Source organism: Planococcus citri, chromosome 1 (genome assembly GCF_950023065.1).
Source record: "Planococcus citri chromosome 1, ihPlaCitr1.1, whole genome shotgun sequence".
Lineage (NCBI taxonomy): Eukaryota > Metazoa > Arthropoda > Insecta > Hemiptera > Pseudococcidae > Planococcus > Planococcus citri.
Genome location: NC_088677.1, coordinates 35,050,751 through 35,075,666, shown reverse-complemented (window position 1 = coordinate 35,075,666; position 24,916 = coordinate 35,050,751). Strand labels below are relative to the sequence as shown.

At 33.0% G+C, this 24,916-nt stretch overlaps 2 protein-coding genes across 8 annotated transcripts in view; one reads left to right on the top strand and one right to left on the bottom strand.

The window, feature by feature from the left end:
- LOC135831630 (very low-density lipoprotein receptor-like) overlaps positions 1–18,744 on the top strand; it is a 161,157-nt gene extending 142,413 nt beyond the window's left edge. For 3 of the 7 annotated variants that reach the window (XM_065344264.1, XM_065344265.1, XM_065344268.1), the window contains 12 exons: positions 2,445–2,668; positions 6,304–6,571; positions 6,677–6,928; positions 7,172–7,472; positions 9,910–10,128; positions 10,216–10,570; positions 10,688–10,892; positions 11,520–11,591; positions 12,391–12,506; positions 15,429–15,584; positions 16,930–16,944; positions 17,039–18,744. In XM_065344264.1, the coding sequence (XP_065200336.1) occupies positions 2,445–2,668; positions 6,304–6,571; positions 6,677–6,928; positions 7,172–7,472; positions 9,910–10,128; positions 10,216–10,570; positions 10,688–10,892; positions 11,520–11,591; positions 12,391–12,506; positions 15,429–15,584; positions 16,930–16,944; positions 17,039–17,077 (2,222 nt within the window). In that variant the 3' untranslated portion in view covers positions 17,078–18,744. Of the gene's footprint in view, positions 1–2,444; positions 2,669–6,303; positions 6,572–6,676; positions 6,929–7,171; positions 7,473–9,909; positions 10,129–10,215; positions 10,571–10,687; positions 10,893–11,519; positions 11,592–12,390; positions 12,507–14,708; positions 14,850–15,428; positions 15,585–16,929; positions 16,945–17,038 lie in introns of those variants that run through there. The other 4 variants (XR_010556212.1, XM_065344267.1, XM_065344266.1 and 1 more) reach the window with 4 other exon arrangements.
- Positions 18,745–19,074: 330 nt separating this feature from the next.
- LOC135831627 (cell division cycle and apoptosis regulator protein 1-like) lies at positions 19,075–24,743 on the bottom strand. Its single transcript, XM_065344254.1, has 22 exons — positions 24,527–24,743; positions 24,326–24,379; positions 24,160–24,231; positions 24,047–24,087; positions 23,805–23,977; positions 23,559–23,722; positions 23,352–23,472; positions 23,140–23,283; positions 22,843–23,068; positions 22,482–22,768; positions 21,909–22,155; positions 21,575–21,658; positions 21,211–21,501; positions 20,969–21,136; positions 20,765–20,893; positions 20,623–20,685; positions 20,260–20,550; positions 20,063–20,189; positions 19,873–19,989; positions 19,666–19,785; positions 19,479–19,594; positions 19,075–19,396 (listed from the first exon to the last, which is right to left on the bottom strand). Exons 3-22 carry the CDS (start codon positions 24,209–24,211, stop codon positions 19,124–19,126), a joined length of 3,234 nt encoding a protein of 1,077 aa, XP_065200326.1. The 5' UTR covers positions 24,212–24,231; positions 24,326–24,379; positions 24,527–24,743; the 3' UTR covers positions 19,075–19,123.
- Between the last annotated feature and the right edge of the window lie 173 nt (positions 24,744–24,916).

Below are 24,916 nucleotides of genomic sequence, written 5' to 3'. Positions count from 1 at the left end.
ACGGGTCGTCAAAATTGCACACAAAATCGAAAACAAAAATTTTCCGAGTGAGTAAAATTCATCCCCTTCAAATTCGAGGGTAGGCAAACACGCATATTTGTACTCAAAATAGATTTTCTACTGCTGAAAGTGCGTTATTCTGCGCCGGGACACCCTGTAGAAGAGCAAGAGGAGGAAAAAAAACAACGTCTCATCTGAGCTTTGTAAGCAAAAAAAGAGAGAAAAACTTCTGAAATTGTTAATTCTTTTCTCGCCGTATTTTTCCAGTTAAAACTCAACACAAAGTTTTACTCATTAAGAGTTAGCTAGGAGTAGGAAAAAACGAGAAGTATTTATAAAGTTTCGTATTTTTTCGCTCAATCCCCCCTCTAGCACGTTTAATTGAACAGGTATGCCGGAGTTGTTATCGATAAAGAACGCGAAATGATTTTTTTCCTTCGGTTTGAAACTTTTCTACAGAATTATTCGTTAATAAAATAAAATGTTTTTATGGAATAAGTATAGCTTTTTATAAGAGAGTTGCATTTAATCAGTAGTGTTTCATTTTCTTTTTTTTTTTTTTTTGCTTTTTTTCTTCGCTTTTTTCTGCTCAATTTTTACTTCTTTAATGTAAGAATGAATTACTTACTGGGGGTTTTTCACGAGTATATATTTGCGACGAGTGTGTATAATGCTAGGCTTTTTACACGATGTGCTTATGTTCGCATGAAAAGAAAACAACCATTACGTACTTATTTTGTATAAGGTAACTTATGTTTTTTTTTTTTATTAAATATATGTAAGTATGTACTTTAAAGTAATACTTTGTCGTTATTGTGATCTCGAAATCGAAGCAAAACGTTATGATACGAACTCACAGCGGGTAGGTTGCTTTCAAACCCTATACCTATTACGGTAAAATTATTGCGAGGCCTTTTGCAAATTTTTTTTGCCCATTATCAAAATGTATCTTTTGATTTTTTTTTTGTTTATTTGTTCGAAATATAAAAATATTGCCATCAATAACGGTTGGGGGTTTCTTTTGTCGTAGAGAGAAATAATTTCGCCGAAATATAACTGGATAAAATATGTAGTAGGTGTATAGGTAAGGTAGAGGTAGGTACTGCGATGTTGGTGTTTTTTTTTTTATTCGCTGTTTGAAAAACTAGCTATTCAAAAAATATACTCGCGTATAGTACTTACTTCGAAGCTTTACTCGAAAAAATTGCTTTTTATATTCGATTGATGGGTGTCGAGGAGAAGAAATTGGAAAATTCGAATGATTTGTAAATATTTTTCTTGTGAATCGAGTCGTCTTTGGGTATAATGCCAATAAAATTAATCTGGCGTTGGAAAAAAATATGCTAATAATGGATCCAATTTTCTGGCATTGAAATTCTACGTATGCTAAAAGATGGGTAAGTATACAATAATGAGGAATTGGAAAATTGTACTCGAGGAACATCTTTTATTGTATTTTTTAAATGTGTTGTATACATTATGCAAGTTTTGCGTTTAATATTGATTCGATGTACTGAGCTAGAAAGTGAATATATGTTGTCGAATTTGAGAATTCGAACGTTTTGCGAGATATTCGAGGTCACACAAAAGTTACGGTATGGGAACTGAATGAAATTAACAATAAGTAATTCAGATTTAGAATTGTTTATATTTCTGAAAATTTTTCATCATTGAGGAGAAGAGAAGGAGGGAGGGGGGGGGTCGAAAAATCAAGTACATATTAAAAATGGAAATATTTCGAAATGATTTCAAAAACTGTATGCTCTCTTTGTTTTGAATTTTTTGAACATCTTGTACCTGTTTTCGATGCCTAGTTCAATCTCCTCGACGTGTAGCAATTTGTTTCCACCTACATTCGCCCATTTATTGGACTAAGGACGAGAAATTGGAGTAGAATCGTCTCTTGTTTAAATCTTGGAAAAGGAATTCATTTTGTATAGCGGTTAGGTAGGTATTTGTATCGACCGAGGAGGAATTCCTTTTAAATAATAAAGTCGAAAACGAAAACAGAGGTGTAATTTGGACTCTGTATGTCGAGCTTCACTCGGATGTTGCGAAAAAAACAAACAAATAGAATCGACGTTGAAAAAATCAATTTTGTATCAAATTTCTCTTCATCTAGGAGAAAAAATATATCTAGGAACAAATTGCTCGAGAACGTACGAAATGGTTTTGTATTTCTTACGTGTGTCTGGTTCCGATACCGTTGCGACAATCGATATATATTTCGATTTTATTTATGTATTTAACACGATGCACGTTTATATGTAGTTTAGAAGTAGTTTTCGCTTACACACTTATCTGCTACATAGCATGTAATTTTGGCTAAAGACATCAGGGTCGTGTGTATTGATGACTTTTTTTTTCGGGGTTGTGGTTTAGTTACGGATGTGAAAGCTGCGAGAAAAATATGATGGTGTAATTTAATGGAATGTAATTTACAGACGAAACATGTCGTTCGGATGAGTTTACATGCGGTAATGGTAAATGCATACAACGAAGATGGATATGCGATCATGATGACGATTGTGGAGACGGCACAGACGAGCTAAATTGCCCAGACCCAACCTGTGAGGCTAATCAACATATGTGCGGCGATGGCACTTGTGTATCGAAGCGATGGAAATGCGATGGCGATTTCGATTGCATAGATCATTCAGATGAGAAGGTAAGATCGCTATAATTTAGATAAGCTATTATAGTCATTAAGGAGAATGAAGGAAGGAAGGGAGGGAGTGAGTGAAGAAAGAGATCAATTTCATATGTTGACTCATATCGAAGAAGAAGCCGCGCCGTCGCGCCGGGTTCTCTGATTTCGTTCACGGAATGTTGTCGCGTATTTACGGCGAACAGGTTATGCAATTTTATTAACTCCTTTTCGAATGAATTATTTCGGAGTTCGCAGGCGCTGCAAACTATGAAATTTTCATATGAATTTTGGAGTTTGCAGGACCTCTAAACTATACGGGATTTTTTTTTAGTGAATTTTGGAAATTGCGGGAGTTCCAAACTGCAAGAGATTTTTAAATAGATTTTGGAATTTACAGAAGCTTCAAATTACGGAATTATCAAATATTTGTCAATTTCGGGTTTCTCAGAAGCTCCTAACCATAAATTTGAAAATAATTTGGGAGTTTGTAGGCACTCCGTAGTACGAAATTTCTAAATAAAATTTGGAATTTGCTGGAGCTCCGAATTGTAAAATTTTCAAATTACCTATTTTGGCGTTTGTAGGAGCTTCAAATCACAAAATTTGTTAATGGATTTTGGAGTTGGCAGGATCATTGAATTACAAAATTTTCATCGAAAATAGTCATCAGATCTTTCGATTTCGCTAAATTTTTTTCTTGAGTTCTGTTTGATGGTCTAGTAATAGAAACCGGGGAAAGGAAGCCTTGAAATTTTCATGCTTTTGCGATTTCTCATGCTAAACTTTTAGAGCTCTATTTTTTTAAAAAATTGGTGATACTTGAAGAAAATTGCTTGCTGGATCTTAAAGAAGATACAAATGATAAATTTGAGTTATTAAAATTTTATACTCAAGGTCAAATTTGAACTTTCAATTTTCATAGTTGGTAAAAATATTGAAAGTCATAATTTAAAAATTTGAAAAATTACGGCGTATACCTACTTACATTTTTTTATCCTCTTTATAAAGAACTAAATTTTCAAAACGAGGTTTCAATGCCCCCCCCCCCGAGGCACAAGGGCTCCCAATTTTGATCAAAATGCAAAAAAAATCATAAGTGAAGTGGTATATCGATTGTTACTAATTTGAAAACGCTGAGTTCAAAAATCAATTCTATTTTTTCGTTCAGAACAATCTGACCCCTCCCCCTCTCATCGTGGGCAAAATTTTAGAAAATTAAAAATAACGAGTGACGCATCGTTTGTTGTATTATCGAAGGCACTTAGTTCAAATATCTATTTATTTTTTCGATCCGACCCTTCAGTGCACCTCCAGCTACCTGATTTTGAAAAAAAAATGTGGGTTGATGTGTCGATCTCAATGAATTCGATCAAGGTCGGCGAATTCGAATATCGAAGTATTTATTTTTTGGATCTCTGGTATCAGAATTGATCCTCCAAACACGTAATAATGGATTGTTTGGCTTTAATATTTTTGCAATTTTTGGGTTGTTTGAAAATTTAAACTCGTGTAGGGTTCTCAATTATTCAGCTGGGCTGCTGAAAATTTTTCATGAAGTACTCTGTGGTTTCCCATGATCTAATAAAAAATTAATAAAATCGAGAACTGAATGATTAATAAGTTTTCTTGCTAGAAAACTACAAAAAAAAAGGCAGCTGAAAAAGAAACTGAAAACCAGCTCTAAAATTGTTTTCAAAAAAAAAACGTACCTATTTAATATTTCCAGACCCCTTAAACAAATTTTTTGCCTCGTGTAATATCTCAGGCTAGTGAAAACCATCACGAATCCAATCCTTTAGATCATTTATGGAACTCATTGACGAAGAAAAATTCTCCGACCCTTGTCGTTTTTTCGCGTAAGCGTGAATAATGAAATTCATTAAACGTTATTACGTACGACGCGACGATCGTTATAAATACGCAGATTATACGTTGGGTAGAGAAGAGACGACGACGAGCCTCGTCGAGCCGAGCAAAATATCGTATACAAAATTACCGACCCCGCCGCAAGCGCAATTACCCTTCAGGTAAATAAAAAATTAAACGAAATGAAAGCGCCTCATCTCTCGCATCTGAAAGTCAGTACTAAAAACCCACCCCTTTGAAAAGGTGGAGCTGGAACGAATTTAAAAATAAATAAATTCAGCGTCTTCGTAAAGATTTTAAAAACCGATATAGCATCGCATAAATCTCGAGTTTAAATTGGCCTCTCGCTGGCTTTTTTTAGCCTCACCCCCTCCTCGTTGCCGCACCGACGCGCATGTGTCTTTGATTAAACTTTTACTGGACGGATAAAGAACGGAATACTAATCTTACGGCGAAGTAAGAAGAAGAAAAAAAAATCAACCCGAATTAATCATCCCTTATACGTGCCCTAGATACCTACGACTTAAAATAAACTCATTTCAACGTTCGATTAACTCCCGCAATCCTGCTCTCGAATCAATGTTATTTCGAATTAACCTTCCTCATTTTTTACATTTCGCACACGTTGCAAGTTGGGCTTGGAAACTGCGTGTAACGGATTCAGGGCCAATTTATTCTACCGAAGCAAACATCAAGCGTTCGCCGTTCGCCGATTCGCCCAAAAAGCTGATTTCAATTCTAAATGCGTTAAATGCGACTTCGGCGTATCAGGAAATAAGTGAAATTCTGCTTCAATAAATTCGGTTTCCCGAACGCCCCCTATACCTACTCCTTTTCCCTCCGTTCGTCTCCGATCCTTTCGCTTGTCGGTTTAACGATATATAAAATCACCGCCGCGTCGATGTATCGCAGATGCGGTACAAATTGTGAAAATTTTATATTTTTTCTGCCCTTCGTCGGCTACTTATAATGTACGTGGATTGTATAAGAAAGCGTGTTTGCACGAGGGAGACTTTATTTGCGTTTGCGAATTTTTTTTTCGACGATTGTAGCCTCTAAAGTCGTTGATTTTCTTTTTTTTAAATGTACGAAATTTCAAATTCGAACATTCGAGTAAAAAAAATTGAGCTGTTCGAGCCTCCTACTCGTCTTTCAAAAAAATACCCGCCATATGGCGATAGAGAAAGGGAACCAGAGGTAAAAAATCATTTATTTTTTGTTAGAATATGACCTTATTATTCCGGATATGCAACACCTACCGGTTTGAATATTTCAATGTGTGATTTCATCTAGTGCTAATGCAAAAATAAGCAGATGAGAAAGGTAGGCGAATACCGATCAACTTATAATCGTCGAGTAGCACGGTGGCGGCGCCATCGCCGTCATTCCCGTAGGATTAAGGCGTAAAATTCGTTTACACCAACCATGTCTTGACGATGAAGAAGAAGACTCGGTTGATAGAAATTTTAAAATAACGTTTCGTCACCTTTCTCGCAGTAATTGAATTTTTAGTGCGAGCGAATCACTTTAATCTTCATAGTGACACAATTTTAATAAGATTTCGCCGGAAGAAAATTAATAACGTGATATGCGCGCGTGCGCGCGTTTGTGGCGTCGAGTAGGGTAGGATCCTTAAATGCAACCAACAAAACGACAGGCTATATTATTAAGTATGCGAAGGGATCATTATAATGTACTAAGTTGTATACCTACTTAATAAATATCGAAGACAGCGATGTAATCTGAATTTATAATAATTTCGTCATGGTTTGGTTTTTGTTTTGTAGGGGTGTCCGCCTTTACCACCGAAGACCATAAGTCAATGTATGTCTATGGAGTACGAGTGTCGAGATAGACTTTCATGCGTCCATAGGCAATGGGTATGCGATGGCGAAAAAGACTGTACGGATGGTTCGGACGAGGCGAGTGATTTGTGTAGAAATTCCACGTGTCGACCGGATCAGTTCTCGTGTAATAATCGCGAATGCATACCTGGTCATTTGCACTGTAACGGCCAACCCGACTGCTCGGATGGTACTGATGAATTGGAGTGTGGTAAGTTAATACCTACGGACCTTCCTAGACTTATCCATCTGTGTTGAAAGGTACATTGAAGATCAATTTCGTGTAATTTTTGGTTATTTTATTCTTTTTTTGCAGAGGGTGTAGTGAGAAAATGCGACAGAAAGAATGAATTCGAATGCGGAGGTGGTATGTGTATATCATGGAGTGATGTTTGCAATGGACATGTAGACTGCCCAAGTGGCGAGGATGAACCTAAAGAAGGCTGTGATATCAACGAATGTGCTGTAAAGAATGGTAATTGTTCACAATTGTGCGTCGATTTACCGTTAGGCTACAGATGCGATTGTAAACCTGGATACGAATTGACTGATAATCGAACTTGCGCTGGTAAGCATCTTTATTATGTACCTACTATACCTACATTTAAAAAAATCAGACCCCTGAGTCAATCAGAGTGGGCTCCAATGATGACACAAAATCGAAAACTACAGAGAAACTTTCGAAAATTATCATTTTCTGGGCTAAAAGGGTATGAGGAGGGGATAGAAACTTGAAACCCTGAATTTGAAGATAGTATTTGTCGAATAATTTTTATACCAATTTTAATTTTTGTTTTTTTCCCTCTCGTAGACATTGACGAATGCGCTATACCAGGAAGTTGTTCTCAACATTGTATCAACGAAAAAGGTTCGTTCAAATGCGAATGTGTCGATGGCTACATGCGTGATCCAAATGATCACACTAAATGCAAAGCGACCGAAGGTCATGCTTCCATATTGTTTGCAAGGCGGCACGATATTAGAAAAATTTCAATCGATCATCGCGAGATGTCTGTCATCGTTAATAATACCAAATCAGCAACTGCTCTGGATTTCGTTTTCCGAACAGGAATGATATTTTGGAGCGATATTGCCGAACGTAAAATATACAAGTGAGTGTCTCTTTGTTTTTAATTATCTCTTTGCGAGTTGTACCAAGTTTTTTTTAAAATATCGATGGGATGTTTTTGGATGAGAAGCGGAGGAGAAAGATTGAAATATTGTGGAGTTGATAGGATTTTTGGTACTCGTATTTTGAAATCATTATCAGAAGTACTTATTTTTCAAAATGAAAGTGAAAGTATTTGTCATCATAATTTTTATTTTTTGGGGGGGGGAGGGAGGGGGGTTCAACATATTTTTTAAACCCCTTGTTGTAATAGTGTTTTTTTTCAAATTTTTTAAAAATATTTTTTATAAAACTTTTTTACAATGAAAAATGAAAAAATGATTTTCAATGTTTTTTTATACCTACTTATCTATTTAAGATTTCTTTAAACAATTTTGAATTTTTTTCATTTTTTCAAATCAGTCAGGGCTTTTATCGGTTACTTTTTCAAAACGGTGGTTACTTCAGGTACTTTTTGTCAAAAATTTATTTTTTTTGAAGAAAAAAAAACGTAAGTAAGTGAATAATTTACAAAAGTACAATTCAATTTTTTATTTTTTCTCAACTAGTCACTTTTAGCGTTACGGTTACAACGCCCGCACTGCTTTTTGCTAAAATTTTCGAAGTTTCGCTTTCTGCCAAAAACAGGAAAAACAGTCAGCTTTTGTCAAAATTGCCAGAAATTTTCAATGTCTCTCTTTTTTTCAAAAATTGTCTTAAAAGTCTGGATTTATTGCCAAAAGTCGATGAAAAAAAGCCTTGATTTTCTTCTAAAATTGTCAAAGTCTCGCTTTTTTTCAACATTTTCCAAAAAAAGTTACTTTTCTTGCAAGAAAGTTTCAACTATAAAAATCTTATTTTTTTTGCTAAAAATGCCAAAAATTGTCAAAAAGTCTCAAATTTTTACCAAAAATGACTGAAGAATTATCTTTTTTTGCAAAAAATTATTTTTTCAATGATTGCTGTAAAGTCTCGCTTTTTGCCAAAAATTACCTGAAGAAGCTCTGCATTTGCTAAAAATTTCACTTTCATGTTTGAAATTGCCAATAAATCTTACGTTTCTGCTAAAATTGCCAAAGTCTCGCTTTTTGCCATCTTTCTCCTGAAAGAGTCTCACTTTTTCAACAAAAAGTTGCTAAAAATTAATTGATAAAGAATTTTGCTTTATTTCTAAAAATGCTAAAAATTACGAAGACTTTTTATCAAAAATTACTGAGAAATTGTAGTTTTTTTGTCAAGAAAAAACTCCAAAACGTGTCAATTTTTTTCAAAAATTGCTTTAAATTTTTTCGAAAAATTGTAAAAAATTCTTACCTCCGAATTTGTCGAAAGGTCTTTTTTTACATTTTTTAATAAAATGTTCTGGATTTTTTGTTATTTTTTTCTATATTGAAAAATGGTTTGCTCACGTCTGACGTCTTTTTATTTTGCTTACTATTTAGTTACTTTTTTTTTGGGAGGGGGGAGTTGAGTACAAGCCCTAAAATCTTTTTTAGAATGTAAAAAAGGTTGAATTTTTATAACGCTAATAAAAAAAGTGATGCCTGAACTTGATAAAAAGAGATCAAAACACTTTCCATAAGATAATCCGTACCTTAAAAAATAATGTGTAAACATGAAAAAATTGGGAAATCATCTTTTTTCAATTGAAAAAAAGTAAGTGCCAATTTTGAATTCAGCTAAGTATTAAAATTTTCATTTACCTACTGATAAACTTACGCCTGCGTAAAATTTTTTAGTTTAAATCCTCCCTTCCTCCCTGAGTTTTAAAAAACACTGCCCTGTTGTAATGACTCGCGATTTTGTTAAATTTAATTGAATTTTATCACATTTGAGAAATATTCTGAAAACAAGTAGGTATTCTTAATTCTTGGGACTTTTTCAAAAGTTCTTAATTCATTTCCCTCATTTCCTCCTTCCCTTTCCTCAAAAAATGTTCACGGATTCCTGTAGAAAAAAAATTGATTGCAAACTTGTTTACTTCCCTGCATGATATTTTCTTTTTGTAGTCAAAAGATGACATAAGGTATTTATTTTTTTGGTGAAAACAATAAAGACTTGAAGGGGGCTGAGGGTTTAACTAAACATTTTTCACTTTTATTTGATGTGTATTAAAATATGCGACCCGGTATTTTTTGAGTCCTCGATTTTGAATTCAATACGTACTTATTGCTTTATAACGTTAAAACCACCTAGAGCATCAAAGAAAAAGTTGAAACTCTTTAATTTTGTAATATTTCCGAGTGTCGAGAGATGAATTAATCCACCCTAAACTCTTGAAGTTTGTACATAATAATTGAGCGAGGGTGCATAATAAATTAACCCGAATGCAAATCCGTTTACAGTCTAATTGCATCGTCACCAATACATCCTGCATTTTGCATTTCCACGCTATTAGACTATGGTTAATATTCACATCGTTTATTTTTCTTTTTGTTTAGAGCTCCGATCGATGAAGGCGATGATCGAACGGTGGTCATAACGAACGATGTAACGTCATCGGATGGATTAGCGGTCGATTGGATATACAACCATATCTATTGGTCGGATTCGAAGAAGAATACCATCGAGTTATCTAATTTCGAAGGAAATATGAGAAAAACGTTGATAAAATCTTCGATCGATTCGCCAAGAGGTATAGCTGTTAATCCTCTGTTAGGGTGAGTAATTTTATTTCTCGTTGAATTAAATTACTAGGTATGTAAATCAACCCTTTCTCTAACTCGATTTTTATGATTTTTCTTTAGCTGGCTGTTTTGGACGGATTGGGGTATAAATGCTCGTATCGAAAGAGCCGGTATGGACGGTTCGCATCGACAAGCTATCATTACCTACGACGTCAAATGGCCTAATGGTCTAACGTTAGATCTAGTCCAAGAGCGTATCTACTGGGTAGACGCTAAATTAAATATCATTTCATCGAGTAATTACGATGGCCAAGAAAGACGTGTTATATTATACTCGCTGACTGCATTAAAACACCCATTCTCTATCAGCACATTTGAAGATTGGTTATACTGGACGGATTGGGATAAGCATACTATTTATAAAGCCAACAAACACAATGGAAAAAACCTAAGTAACATTACGCCATTACATATGGTAAGTTGTACACTTTATACGTTGTTACTATGGAATCCTTAGAGTGTAATGTCCAAAATAATGTTCGTCACGCGTTTATACTTATTCTTTTCTTTCGTGCTTTTTGCCCTTTTACAGATGAGAAATCCGATGGTGATACACGTGTATCATCCGTACAGACAACCAGACGGTGTGAATTATTGCGCCGCAGTCAACGGCCATTGTTCACACTTGTGCTTACCAGCTCCTCAGATTAATGCTAAGTCACCAAAGATATCGTGTGATTGTCCAGACGGCCTTTCCTTAATGGAAGACGGTCTCATGTGTGCTGAAGGAGGTGGTGGTGAGTTCAGAAATTACATTTTTTATCGTCTAACGCTTGAAAATTGCGAGTTTTAGTTTCCAAGAGTTTTTTTTTTTTTTTTTTATGAAGGGTCGTTACTTAGAGTAATTAAAAAAAAAAGAGAGATATCCGAACAAAATGCTATTTTGATTTTGTTTCCATTGAAATAGTCGAAGAGTATTTTTTTTCAATATGTTTGATTGAAACAAAGTCGATTCAATTCTCTTTTTCTAGAGGGAATGAGAATGTAAAAGCCCTTCAAAATTCTTCATTTAACAAATAGCAAATTAAAAGTCTAAAAATGTTGAATCCATATTTCCAAAAAAAAAGTGATCGACTACCTAGATTTCATGTTTTACATTTTGAATCAAATTTTGAGTTTAGGAAATTTTGAGTTTCGGAGGGAGGGAGGGAGTGAGTAGATAGATACATAAAAAATTATTTACTTCTGATTTTCCCCTTCCATTTTCAACTATCGAAGTACCTACGTACTTGGACTTGTAATTTATTATTTTCATCCTAGTCATTTTGTTCGACTGAGCACATATCTGTTCTGCAATATAATAATCTTGGTGAACTCTTTTCTCCAATTTCAAGCATATATTTCATTAATTTCTTAATTTTTAGATCGACCTTCGGTTATACGGGTAATGGATGGGAAACTTACGAATTTCAAATCATTATTATCGATTTCGTCTTGTGAGTATTTGCGGTAGCTACTTTGAGAAATTCGGGGATTTCTGGTGATAGGCTTTTTCTAATAATAAACAAATCTGTTTTAAGTGCAAACTCGTCTCTATTACTAACACTCGACGCTTAAGTCTACGATGTGCTCGCTTTTTGTTTTCGTTTTCTGTGAGAAGATTCGCTAAGAAGACTCGGTATACTTACGTAATTTCGTTATCTTAAGAAGAATCGCGTCTTATCCGCCGTCAAGTGTAAAATAACGCGCGTTTTGCGAGAAAAGGAAGAAGGCAAAGGCGATGAAAAGTTGGAGTTTGGCGGACGCGGACGCGACGCGGACACCGGTGTAATAATTTAAACGGTCGAGGGCGTCGGTTATTTTGAATAATTTCATAATTTAATTTCGGCACAAGAAATTTAACTCGCTCGCGCCAACTTCGCTACAGGTTGGAGAAATTTATTTATTTAAAAACGAAACGAAAGCAAAACAAAGAAAAAGTAGAGAAAAAGCGAATTTTAAATTAGCCTTAGTAGGATGAAAAATTTTTACGGATTTTACGCGTTGTTTGTTTTCTTCTCTCTTTTTCGTTTCGCTTGCGCGAACGAGCGAAAACTTTCGAATGAAATATTTTACGATTAGTTTAAATATTAACAGATTATATGAACTTTGTTCCCGAAGGAAATTTCCTCGAGTGGTTCGAAATATTCGGCGGTGTTGTGGCTGGTGTTGGATGGCGGTCCCTTTTTGCTATTAAAGTTGCGCATTTTGTTAGAAAATAATATAATAAGATGTGTTTTTTTCCCCTGTTCACAGATATAGAACACAATGGAACTCATGTTACCACTTCATATTTGAATGAGACTGATTCTGGCTTATTAGCCGCTATTGTTATTGGTTGTGCATCAGCAATTATTATTATTTTATCAGTAGTAAGTTGACATTTTTTAATATTTTCTCATTAAGTATTAATATACGTATATTTTTTTAGTATAAGTCTACGTATAGTTTTGACAGAATTTGAGGGAAAAATTTTCTCTCTGTTCTTGGTGCAAATACTTTAAGGATATGGGAAAAATTTTGAAAATTTTCAAGCATTGAAAATACCATCCCCTTACGTCATCTACCCTTATCCCTCCACCAATTGGACTTGTAATCAGATTGCACTGAAAAATTCTCACTCACAAAATTTCATTAGTACCATTTTTCTATCATACTTTTATTTTCAGGGGATTTTATATTTTTATTTTTTATAAAGTATTTTTTCGTGGGTTTTAAATTTCAAAAAAAAAATTGAAATATATTTTTGAGAGAATTCTCAATAGGTAGGTAGATTAAAAATAAAATCAGCTGAAATTTTTCACCATTATTTCTCCTTCTAACCACTTCTTCTGTATACTTTTTTTTTCAATTGCAAAAACTGAAAAAGTACTTCCAATGTGTTTTTTTTTTTTTTTGCAAAAATATCTAGCTAACTGGCCGTATTTTTAAAAAAATCATTTCTTTTGATTTTTTGAATAAAGGTTTCAAAAACAGAAAAAATTATTGATATCTTAAAACTATCCCCTAGAAATATTCATGAAGGTGAAACATGAACGCCGATGGTATTTTTAAGTTACAATTTCTTTACAAAGACAAATTTCAATTTTTAAATAATCTTTCATAATATAAAGTGAACCAAAAGTTTGTTCCAATTAATGAGTAGAGAACAACAAGTGAACAAATGAGCATTGATTTTGTAAAATATGCTGGAAAAAAGTTTTCTTCCTATCAATAATTCAAATTGTAGAATTATTTTTTTTGAGCCATGATGCCATGAATATTTACGATTTTGTATAATTATTTCTCATAAGTAATAACTTACATTACTGGTTGTTGATTTATTATAATTACGAAAAAAAAATTACCGTTTATTGCGGACCAAAATTACCGTATTTTTTTCTTTTTCGCAATTCATTCGTAAACATTTATTAACAATTGACGTAATTTTATCGTAATTACCAAAAATTACTGTAATTTTATCGTAATTACCTAAAATTACCGTAATTTTATCTAAATTACTTAGAATTACCGTAATTTTTTATAATTACCTAGAATTACCGTAATTTTATTGTAATTACCAAAAATTACCGTAATTTTATTGTAATTACCAGAAATTACCGTAATTTTATTGTAATTACCGAAAATTACCGTAATTTTATTCCAACTATTTGGAATTCGAATTACCAAAATTTTACTGTAATTACTTAAAATTACCTTAATCTTACAGTAATTACTTATTTTCTTGCAAATAAGGATTTTTCAAAAATTATCATTGTTTCGTTAATTTCAATTTCATTTTACTACCTATAATTACTCAATGTTCTGGTAATTATTACAAAAAGAATTTATTTTTAGTAATTTTTGCCAAAATTGAGCGTTTTTGTTCCCAATTTAGTGTTTTTTCTCAAAAATTGGATGCTGTAAAAAGTATAGTAATTTCTTGTAATTTACGTCAAATTACCATATTTACTCGCAATTTGATTTCGTTTTTTTGAAATTTACAGCGGAAATTACGATAATTTATCGTAATTACCCAATATTCTAGGTAATTGTTTCCAAACTTCGCTGGCAATTACAAGTGAAAGTGAATTAGGTACATCAAAAATTATCTGAAAAATTGCAGTTTTACTGTGATTGCCTACTTACTTTGAAAATTACGGTAATTTCTCGTAATCTGTCATAATAATTACTTATAAATCATTTTGTAAGAAAGTTCTCATTCTATTGGCATATAATATTTTGAATCTAATGAATAATGATTCAATTTTCATGCTAATTTGTTCACTTACTGTAAACAATTTTTCCAAACGAAAGATGGTCCCTTTGCACTTGCATGTTCGAATGAAAGACACTGAAAATTAGTGTTTGAAACAAAAACCAATAATTAAAATGCACCTGCAAGTGTTTGTATAGACATTGAACTTTTATAAAAGTACTTAATGTCTATGACTGGATTGTTATAACACCGTTTAGCGATATTAATAATATTACCTACCATTACTTACACCTATCTAGCTATTATTATGTGTATACATGTATAGAAAAGTGAAACCGAGACAGAAAATAGAAGCTGATTTTGACTTATGTCTTAGGTGATCTGGCTAGTTGTGCCGAATACAAGAAAAAAGACACCAATGGGGGAATACGTTAGCTTACAAATCTAGTAGAAATTAGTTAATTACCGCGCATCATAAAATCTCGTCTCTCTAGAATAGCTGTCTTAAAATTACGCGGTTCGTATATGCAAATTTTCCAATGTTATCACAGTTTTGTGGTGTTTTTTAAAAAAAAATAATCATACTGGAATTGGTTTTTTCTTCTCATTATTCACACTTTCATGTTTTTTTTTTTTTTTCAAATAATACGAAGCACTTCACGAAAATGATATTAAAACGACAGCGTAGCGTTGTCATTAAAGATTAGCAGCTTTTTCGGGATTAACTCCGGCATGTGTAATCGAATCAATATAACACCATCACGAATATTAATCCGGTTCGTTGTATTACACATAGATATTCGAATACAACACTCGGTAGAGTCCATTGGCGATTGGTTTATATCGTAAATAGGCCTAATAATACATTTTAACAATATTTACATCATAATCGCTTTTAATACGCAAAATTACACACGAAATGGTGTATTTTGATCATCACGGTGTAGACGTCATTCTAATCACTTTTTTTTTTGAAATACATTGTTAATACTTTATAATCACTGTCACTGCGTGTGTGATGTGTACGTGAGCGTGTATATTCACCTGTAAAACGCCTTGATTGGTTCGTATAATCAATGTTTTATTTTTATTTCAGATTTCATTCCTATTTTATCGCCAATACCTTCATCGTAATTTAACAAGAATGAATTTCGATAATCCAGTTTATAGAAAAACCACCGAAGATCAGTTTTCCTTAGAAAAAAGTCAATATCAGCCTGCGAGGATCTTCCCACCAGCTTTAATCGAAGAGGTATTTTGAAAATTATATTTTTAATTTTTGGTAATTTCTTGTACCCAGTTTGGGAAGTTGATGTTTCGAATTAAGGGTTTTCGATTTGTGCTCTAATTGTTGAGAGTTTCATTCCTTGAAATATGTATATTATGGTTTATTAGTTGGAGATGATTTCTACTGAACGTAGAAATAATACGAGACTCGAGTAATTTTAGTCTCGGATTTTTTCAGAGTATCCATGCCCCCCTTCCCATTACAAAATTTCGACATTAATTTTTTTACAGGATTATTCATTTGAAAAATTCTGAAAAAAATTTCAACGATGCAAATTGCTCTGAAAAATGAATTTCATTTTCTAAGAAGAAATTCTTCCAATTTATACCCTCTTCACGATGATTTGAATTTTTCGACGTGGATTTTCTTGATTTTAGATCTACAATTGAATTCAAATCGTCCGAATTTCGACGATAAATTATTTTAAAAACCTTAAATTTTCACAAAAATTGTATCAAAAATTTGATTAATATCATGATAATTTGAAATCGTTGGAATTGAAATCATTTTACTTTAAAATTAGATGTATTCCAAAATTTAGAACCTAAAAAATTTGGATTTGCTCGTAAATTTAAAATCCAAAAAATTTTTAAAAATTGGACTCAACTTTTCCAATGTTTTACGAATTTTCAAAAACTCAATTTTTTCATTCATCTCGAAGAAAAAAAAATATTAATGATATCAATAATTATTATGCAAATATTTGTGAGAGTATGCACTTTTTTATTCATTTCCAACTGGCTGCGCTAGCCTTGCCCTTTGTTAAAATCGTCAGTCTCGTTTTCTGCCAAAAATAAAATACTTAACAAAAAATCTTGTCTTTTGTCAAAATTTCCCAAAAATCTCGTTTCTTGCTAAAAATTATCGCTTCGATAACGGAGCACATTGTTGCGTATTTACGGCGAACAGGTTATGCAATTTAATTAACATCAGACTCTCGTGATTTTCACGAATTCAAGCTGGATAAACTTGAAACAGACCTGTTAGTGAGGTTTTAAAAAAGATGAATGATAAATTTAAAAATCAAAATCAGTAATTGAAATTTTAAAAGTTCAAATTCGAAATAAAAATTTAAAAGTGAAGTAGCATATTGATTGTTACTAATTTGAAGACGATGAATTCGAGTACACCTGATTATTTTTGGATTCGGTTTTTTGTTACCTATATCTGAGGAGTGTTTTTCTGAGAGTAAAGTCGAAAACCCTGAGTGAATTTTCGCTTTGAAAAAAATTGAAATAAAATATTGGATAGGTATTATTTTTTAAATAACTTTGAAATGCTAAAATATTTCAATTTTTCTTGCACGCAGCATATCGAATACTTGGTGAGTTACGATGTAAACTACAGGGAACCTGCTGCTGTAAATTACCAATAAAGGTTGCCTAAACTAATCTAACGTGGTGATTTTATGATTTCAGGCGCACGAACCATTAACTGGTGGAAACGAGCACGTGTAAAACTCAGGAAGTTGGTAATCGTATCCTTGTGTGGCTGGTGCATCCCATTTTTTCCATACTAGTCAAGAAAATTATCTTCGTCGTTACGTTTTCATACGCTGTTATTCGTTAATTTTATTATTTATTCGGCGTAAATAATTAGTATAATGAGAGGGTCTATGAAACGTAACAATGGCTTATTTATTGTGAATTACAAATTTTTTGTACAGCGTATTTTTAATTTGATTTTTCGCTTAGTCGTCACTGTTGATGTATTTCGATAGCGCCGTCGTGTATTTATATGTAGAATTATTGATATTTTAAACGAGAGAAAAAAAAGGTGTTTTTATGTACATGAATCTTTTTAATGTTGCCATACGAAGAGTTTGGTGGTTTTATGACTTGTTTTTTTTTCAATTATCGTTATGAATTAGATATTTTGTTCCTGCATTATTATTATTTTTCTAAGAGTATTCGAATTAAGTATTTAATTTTGCGTTGCGTCGTAATGTTTTTTTTTTAGCAAATTGTTTTATTTTTTTCGTAGCTCTTCGAAGCAAGTTGTGTGTTGAATAATTTTCATTGATCGTTGAAAAGAATTTTCAAAGGATTTTGATCTCATAGTAATTAAACATACAAGTGTTGTTTTTTTTAATTTTTTTTTTTTTTTAAATCGGGCCGCTCGTGAATGCGATTTTATGTAAATTTTATGTAAGCTTTCGAATTAATTTATTGCTGTATTGAGCGCTTGGCCCAAAAAAAGCAGTTTTAAATTACCATTGTTAATTTTTATGAAATGCTTGGTTGGCATTCGATTTAGTTTTTAATTTATTTATTTGCGAGTTTGTTTTCGATTTTCAGTGCACATTTAAAGTTGATTCTTTAAGATACAAAAAAGCGTCATATCATTCGAAATTTACCATATTTTTTTATCGAATGAAGTTGGCGAGTTGAAGTAGTTTGGTGTGCAGGGAACTGAAAGGATTAGCATTTGAAAGGAAGAATTATGATTTTTTGATCTTATTGTTTTTGTAACTTTGTTTTTGTTGTATACATTTTTAAAGGGAATGTGAAAAAATCAAGGTTGATGGTGCGAGTAAAGTATTTAATAAAGAGTGGTCGTGAAAGTGTGAATGTGTTTTCGTTTTATCATCTTTTTGAAAAAGATGAAAATAAATCAATCTTTAGCTCAAAAAAAAAAAAGTCGCGTCGCGTCTTATTGCTAGGGCACGTATACATTACGTTTTGAGATAGGAAATGAGCATTTTCAAGCCCTTCGCATTTCAAACTGAATCTATATTTAGTGTGGAATGCGATTGGCTAAAGATGTTTATTTTCAATCGTAATAAAGTTCAAACAAAATACTACACGCGTGAATATGAAACTCAAAATGTGTACGTGCCTCTAAAAGTTCTGTGTAATTACCTTTAAATATCCTCCTTTTTTATTGTAATATAATAGTTCTATTAAATGAGTTTTGTTACTGAGTAGTGACTTTTTTATCTAAATTTATTGATATGAAACATCATTATAGATATCTATTTAAAAGCCGTACGTTTTGGAAGGTTTTAATTCCAAACTCAATGTACCAGATTTGAATTCGTGTTTTTCTTTCTTTATTACCTATTATTTATTTTTTTTATGTCATCCGATGTATTATTTCAAAGAATAAAGAATTTTCTTTTAAATTATGTAATTTATTCGGTATTTCCAGTTTGTGAGAACTAGGTTCATAATTTATCAAAAATGCTCTCTAAAAAATCGTCGATTTTGAATTCGAAATTATACAAATTTCTTATATTTGACTGATTACTCGTTACGACAAGTAAAATTCATAATTAGCGCTCACAAATAAAATTATTAATAAAAACTTATTAAAATGTAATGACATCAAAATCGTGATCAACAAACTCAAATTCATTGATTTTGAAAAAAATTGTGAAATAAAATAATCCTGTGGATAAATTGCAGGTGAGAAACGATTAGCGAAGTTAAATATAGGGAAAAAAAGAACAACATTTTAAAATTGAAAAATATTATATTAGAAGAAAAAAATAAACACTAAATTCATAAATCTACATTCTCGCTATTTTCAGACTCCATCTTTATCTTTTTGGAGCATTCCGTGATTTGAGCTTCAGACGATGATTCGTTTTCAACTTGCTCATTTTGAGATTGTGATTTTTCTGAAGAGCTCTCGTCGTTACTTTCGGCTTTAATTTTAGGTTTGGTTTTATCGTCAGGCTTCGAAGATTTTGAACTTTTTTCGGTTTTTTCTCCAAGGACGTTAATGACATCTTGAATACTCGACACCGCTTTACTATACGTTCGAACAGTATTCTAAAACAACGACTCGAGTATAAATTTATAGAATTGGAAACAAAAATTGGTTTTCTAATAGATGATGGATTATTTTACGAACCAGTAACGAAATCTTTTCTTTACTAACAGACATCAGCTTATCGCGACAAGTTCGTAAATCCTCGCTCATGGTTTTTTCTTTATCTTCAGATCGTTTCAATTGATCTTTGAGAGTATCTGAATAGAATTAACCAATTTTTTAATATTTATTCCACCATTTGATGCTAATTATTTTGAGATGTTCTTACCATGGTCTTTTTTATATCTACATAATTGTCTTTCAACGTCTAAACGAATGGATTCGCTTTTTCTCAAAGAGTCCATAATTTTTTCAACATCTACGACGGAACCGCCAATGTTCACCAAAGCTAAACAAATATCATACGTAATAATTGGTAAAATGAATAGGCCAGATACATCGTTGCATTTTTCAACTCAATATGTAATCAACTTACTGGAAGATTTAGCAGGTGAATCGTTTTCCTTACTCTTACGGCCTCGTCGAGCAGGTGAATTTTTTTGAGCATTTCCGGAATCTGCTTCCGTAAAAATAGGGAAGAACTTTTGATTTCCTACGAAAAGTTGAAGAAAAATGAAATTCGATCGTGATGGAGAATGAAAAAAAATATACGATTGATTTCTTACCTAAAGCTAATTCTGTGATGTTTAATTCAACTCTGTTTTCTTCATCTTCTTCGTTTTCGGGTTTATCCGTTAACTTTCTATAATGCACCGTTTCGCGTACTGCTACTTTCGATATTAGTTTCTTCGCCTATATTTGAATACCATTTAGAGAATGAGCAATTTATTCGAAACAGTATTTCAGACATACGAGTACGTACTTGATGACGTGAAAGTTGTAATCCCAGAGAAAATAGAATTGTTTCTAAATCTTTTTCGAAAATATATCCACAATGGGTTCGATCAAAAAATGTAAATGATAATAATAACTGAGAATCCTTTGTGATCATCTTCACACGTTCTTTTTTCTTGGATTCGTCGCATTTGCTGCCATTTTCAGTTTTTACTCCGTTCAATTTCGTATCAGTAATATCCTCTTTTTCGAGATTGTCTTTTTTAGCAGCTTCGTCGTCATCTTTTTTCAATTTACTTTCATTCTTCGAGTCGTCTTTCTGTAAAATTACAATTTTCGTAAAATCACGTTTTGATCAAGCGAATGACAAAAGAGTGAAAAATTGGATTACTTCGTCTTTCTCCGTTACGTCTGGTTGATCGGATTTCGCAATTTCTTTATCTTCTTTCTTTTCCTAAAATAAATATCAAAATACGAGATAAAAATCACGAAATGCGATAACCCAAAAATTAACTTAGTATTCGCAGGCAAACCTTTTCATCTTTTTCTTCTTTAGGTTTTTCTGGAAGTTCGCAAAACTTCTTGTAAATTGCAAAACCAAAATCTCGCTGAAGCATTTCATAAAACAGCTCGGCGAATAAAAACAGTTCGAAAGAAGTTTCCTGAAAATGATAGATCAGAGGTAAAATCCGCAGGAGCTTTTTGGAAACAGTAATAATTATTGATGAACTGCTTACTTTGTTTTCTTTATTTCGATAATCTAATAAGCTGGCCAAAGATAATATCGTACAATCAAATTTTCCATTTTTGGCCGTTTTAGAAGGATGCACGATTATACGAGGAGTATCAGGAAGAGAATATTTTTTCTCCAGTGATGCACGATCTATCGGTTCAATTGTTTTAGCCTACGGAAAATTTTTTTAAAAATCAGAAAAACTGAAAGTAAATCAACAGCGAAAATAAATAATGAATTACGTACTTCAGCTGCATCAGCTTTGTCGTCTTCGTTTTTTTCGTCTTCAACTTCTTCATCATCGATCTTGTCGTCGTTTCTTTCAGCGTCATTTTTCTCATTAGAATTTTCATCTTCGTCGATTTTTTCATCCTCAACTTTATCAACTTCCATAAAATTTTCGCCAGATTTTTCTAGTTCATCTATTTCTTGTTTTGCTTCGTCTTTTAAAGCTTCGGTTAATCGTTCAACTAGCTGATTTTTTAAACCCTTGGTTGACAGCGATCTAGCCTCTAATTCTTGTCGTAATTCGTTTACCTAGGGAGACAAAGATGAATTATAATTATGACTCGTATTTTCAGTGGAAATGGCGCAGAGGAGCAGAAATTACCTTCATAGTTTTAGGATCTAGCTCAGTATGTGGCGTCGGTTCGAGTTTTTCTTCACATTTATCAATAACAACCAAATCTTCTTCCTGTAAACAGAGAATCTTCAATTAATCGAGCGAAATATTCCGAAATGAACGTCTCCTGTAAAATTAAATAAAAGTAGATAATGCAGAAGACATCAGTCTCTCCAACACCAACTTCATGCATTCGGGAGAGTATCTCTGATGAATGAATCTGAGTAGAAAAATGAGAAAAACGACGGTGCAGGATAAGCTTATTATACTAAACCGATACGTAGGTATTTAAATTAGCAATGTATTTTAAATGTGTAGATGCCTTGTCGCTTTCTTCGATAAGATCACTATGAAAAGTTTGACTAGCGCTATCTTCGATCGCTTTCGGTTGCAGTTTTTCTTCCAGTAAGTTTTTATAGTCGAGTTTAATGTCTTCCCATTCTAGGCAGGTGGGTACGCAGTTCCATACTTCGGGCAGAAAGAATACAACGGTTTCGATCCGAGCCGGGATTGTTTTGCTTTTGTGCACACTCTCGCTTCGATGATAGTATACCTCCATGAAACGATACCTGAAAAACCGGCCACACTATCTTTTTTATCCGTTAACATTAATAAACGCAGTACACGTAATCGGTGGTGTGGTCTCCATCAGCATTCCTTTACACGCACTATTCACGACGATCCGACCGCAGTATGCACCGAAGTGCGATTACGTCGTCATACTTTCTTGAAGAGTCGTAGTTCGATTACCTTAATTTGGAAAAAAACGAGCTGTGCTAAAGCACGCTGCTTAAACATTCCAAAAAAACGAAAACAAAAAACGCATCGACTGCAAAAACGTAAAAACCTTTTCACTTGTAATCTATCTTACAACTATTTGGTCAGTTATTCGTACCACTGGGAACATCCTGAGAGATCGATGCCAGTTAACGCTTTGCATGTTCTAATAGCAGTTTTGACCAAAACAGAAGGGTCCTTATCGGGATTCTCCCCGTCTAAAGATGGACTCCAAGGACCACCGATAGCTAACGGATCTCCTTTGCTGCCTCGGGTTCCCACGAGGAACTGAATTAATCGCGTTAAATGAACGTAACTTTTATCATCTTCTTTGTGTAAGTCTTCGGCCATGCACATTGTTTTTTTATACACTTCTTCCATATTCGGGATACTCATTAGCAGAACCTAAACAACAAATCATCATTATTTCAATTCATCTTCATAAACAGGCAAGTTTTTCAATTTAAAAAACTACTCACTTTGACCGAAAACAAATAATTCAAGTCCGCTGGTTCGAGATTAGCGTTATTTTCTACCAACGGATCGCAATCTTTATGCATCACGTGAAATGTACAAGGTTTATCTAGAGTGAAAGGTTTATACAAAGGAAATGTTTCGGTCCAACTAAAATTTGATGTAAAAAAATCCGAAGGAATGTACAACGCCGGATAACGTTTCTTCAATACAACTATATCAGCTGATGGCCTATCGAACAAAAATTTGCATCATTTTCTAACAAAAAGTTCAAATTACAAGCATGCAAATCTTCAACTAACAGGTTTAAAATTTCAGTAGGCACTTTTACAGCGTAACGAACAAATCGTCGTTTAACAGGTGATTTGCTACGTCGTCGAACCGGACTCTTTTCGAATTCTTTTATTTTTTCTCGATCTCTGTGCGCATCTCTTTCGTGAATTTCTCTAAAAATGAAAACACAATTTGAAATCTCATAAACACGTCACAAATATGTAACAAATTATTAACCAACTTGGATCTGTCTTCTTTATCGTCTCGTTTGAAACGCTTTTTATCGCCATCATCGTATCTTCGATCTCGACTTCTTTCACGATGAGTCGGAGTTCTAGCACGTTTATTACGCGAATCAAAATCTGCGAACAGATTTTATGTACAGATAGAGGTACTAAAACGACGCTAAAGAATTTAATCGATTCATCGATTGCGAAATAATGTTTACCGTTTTGTGATCGAAAACCAGTAAGCACTTTATTGTTGGAAAAATCTCGATCGTTGCTCGAAATCTGAACCCTAGTAGCTTTGAATTTATATTGCGGATTCGTACTGGAAATAGCATCCGCGAAAACGTAATCGTTCATTTTAGGTATACCTTTAGAACATACGCTGAATAACACATTTTGTTTAGTAATTATTCATTCAATCAATTGTATAATAGTAAGTAGACATCAGCTATTGAAATGTTTACCTGAATGAAAAATGACATTCGTTGTCAATCACGCCCCACGAATCATACAAACGAGTGACATATCCGCGAATGGATCTCGGTTTTGCAGAACTCGTTGAATTTTGACCATAATTATTCCCATAATTATCGGTATACGGTGCTCTTTTGCTGATTGGATACGATACATTACCGATCTAAAAATAAAATACAACGTTTAGCCAATAAATAGAGAAACAGACTACTGTTTATTACGTGATACTCACTGATTGATAAATCTGGTTCTCTGAGGAGTAAGACGAGGTATCTACAAAAACAACGATCATAAATAATATATGGAAAATATGCGGTACTTCTAATCATGGCCAATCTAACTTACTGGAACGACTCCAAGAACCAGAATTTCGATGGCTACCAGAACCGTAAGACATTATAAAAAGTGATGAGATATCTGAAAGCAGAAAATATTGAAAAATAATTGAGTACATAGTGTGAGATGATACTAAAAATGTACTTAAGGGTACAATTTTACGTGAAACACATACCTTGATGTTCTCACTATTCAAAACAAAAAATTCGTATCATTTCTTTTACGTTTCCTAAGGGTAAAAATATAAATAAGCATTAGTGATGATATAAAGTACGATGAATTTTAACAGTACTTATTCTATATTAATCAAAAAAATTATGAGTGAATTTAACTACAAAGACAATACATTGAAGTAGAATTTAGAATAGCTACTAACCGGTGAACAATTATGCACTGCCCGAGGGCATTAAAACTTGTTAACAGCAATAAACGGGCACTCGGTGATTTGTTTAACTTATAAAATATGAAATATAAAAACTGATTTTCTCTAGAAAACAGGAAAAACTAACAAAAAATGGTAATTAAAAGAGCTTGAACTTGAGAAAATCAAGTGGAACAAGACGTAAAATTCTTCATTTTCAATCAATCAAAATAAATCAAAATAAACGCGAAGGTGGCGTTGAAGCGAACGCAAGTGCAACTTTTTTACCTACACTTTGTTCAAAATGTACCTATTTTTCAATCAGTGTTGAAGTTATAATGACTTGAAAGAAGTTTTATTTCAAGTCGAAAGAGAGAAATTTGAATAAATCGCTGAATCGGCAAA

Bases quoted from the DNA above. Each gene is read 5' to 3' on its own strand.
- LOC135831627 (XM_065344254.1), bottom strand. From the start codon at position 24,211: ATGTCTTACGGTTCTGGTAGCCATCGAAATTCTGGTTCTTGGAGTCGT. The intron at 23,473-23,558 runs GTAAACATTATT...ATCTGTTCGCAG, and splicing joins TGGTTTTCGATCACAAAACG to ATTTTGATTCGCGTAATAAA. The intron at 20,190-20,259 runs GTACGTACTCGT...ATTCAAATATAG, and splicing joins TACAACTTTCACGTCATCAA to GCGAAGAAACTAATATCGAA.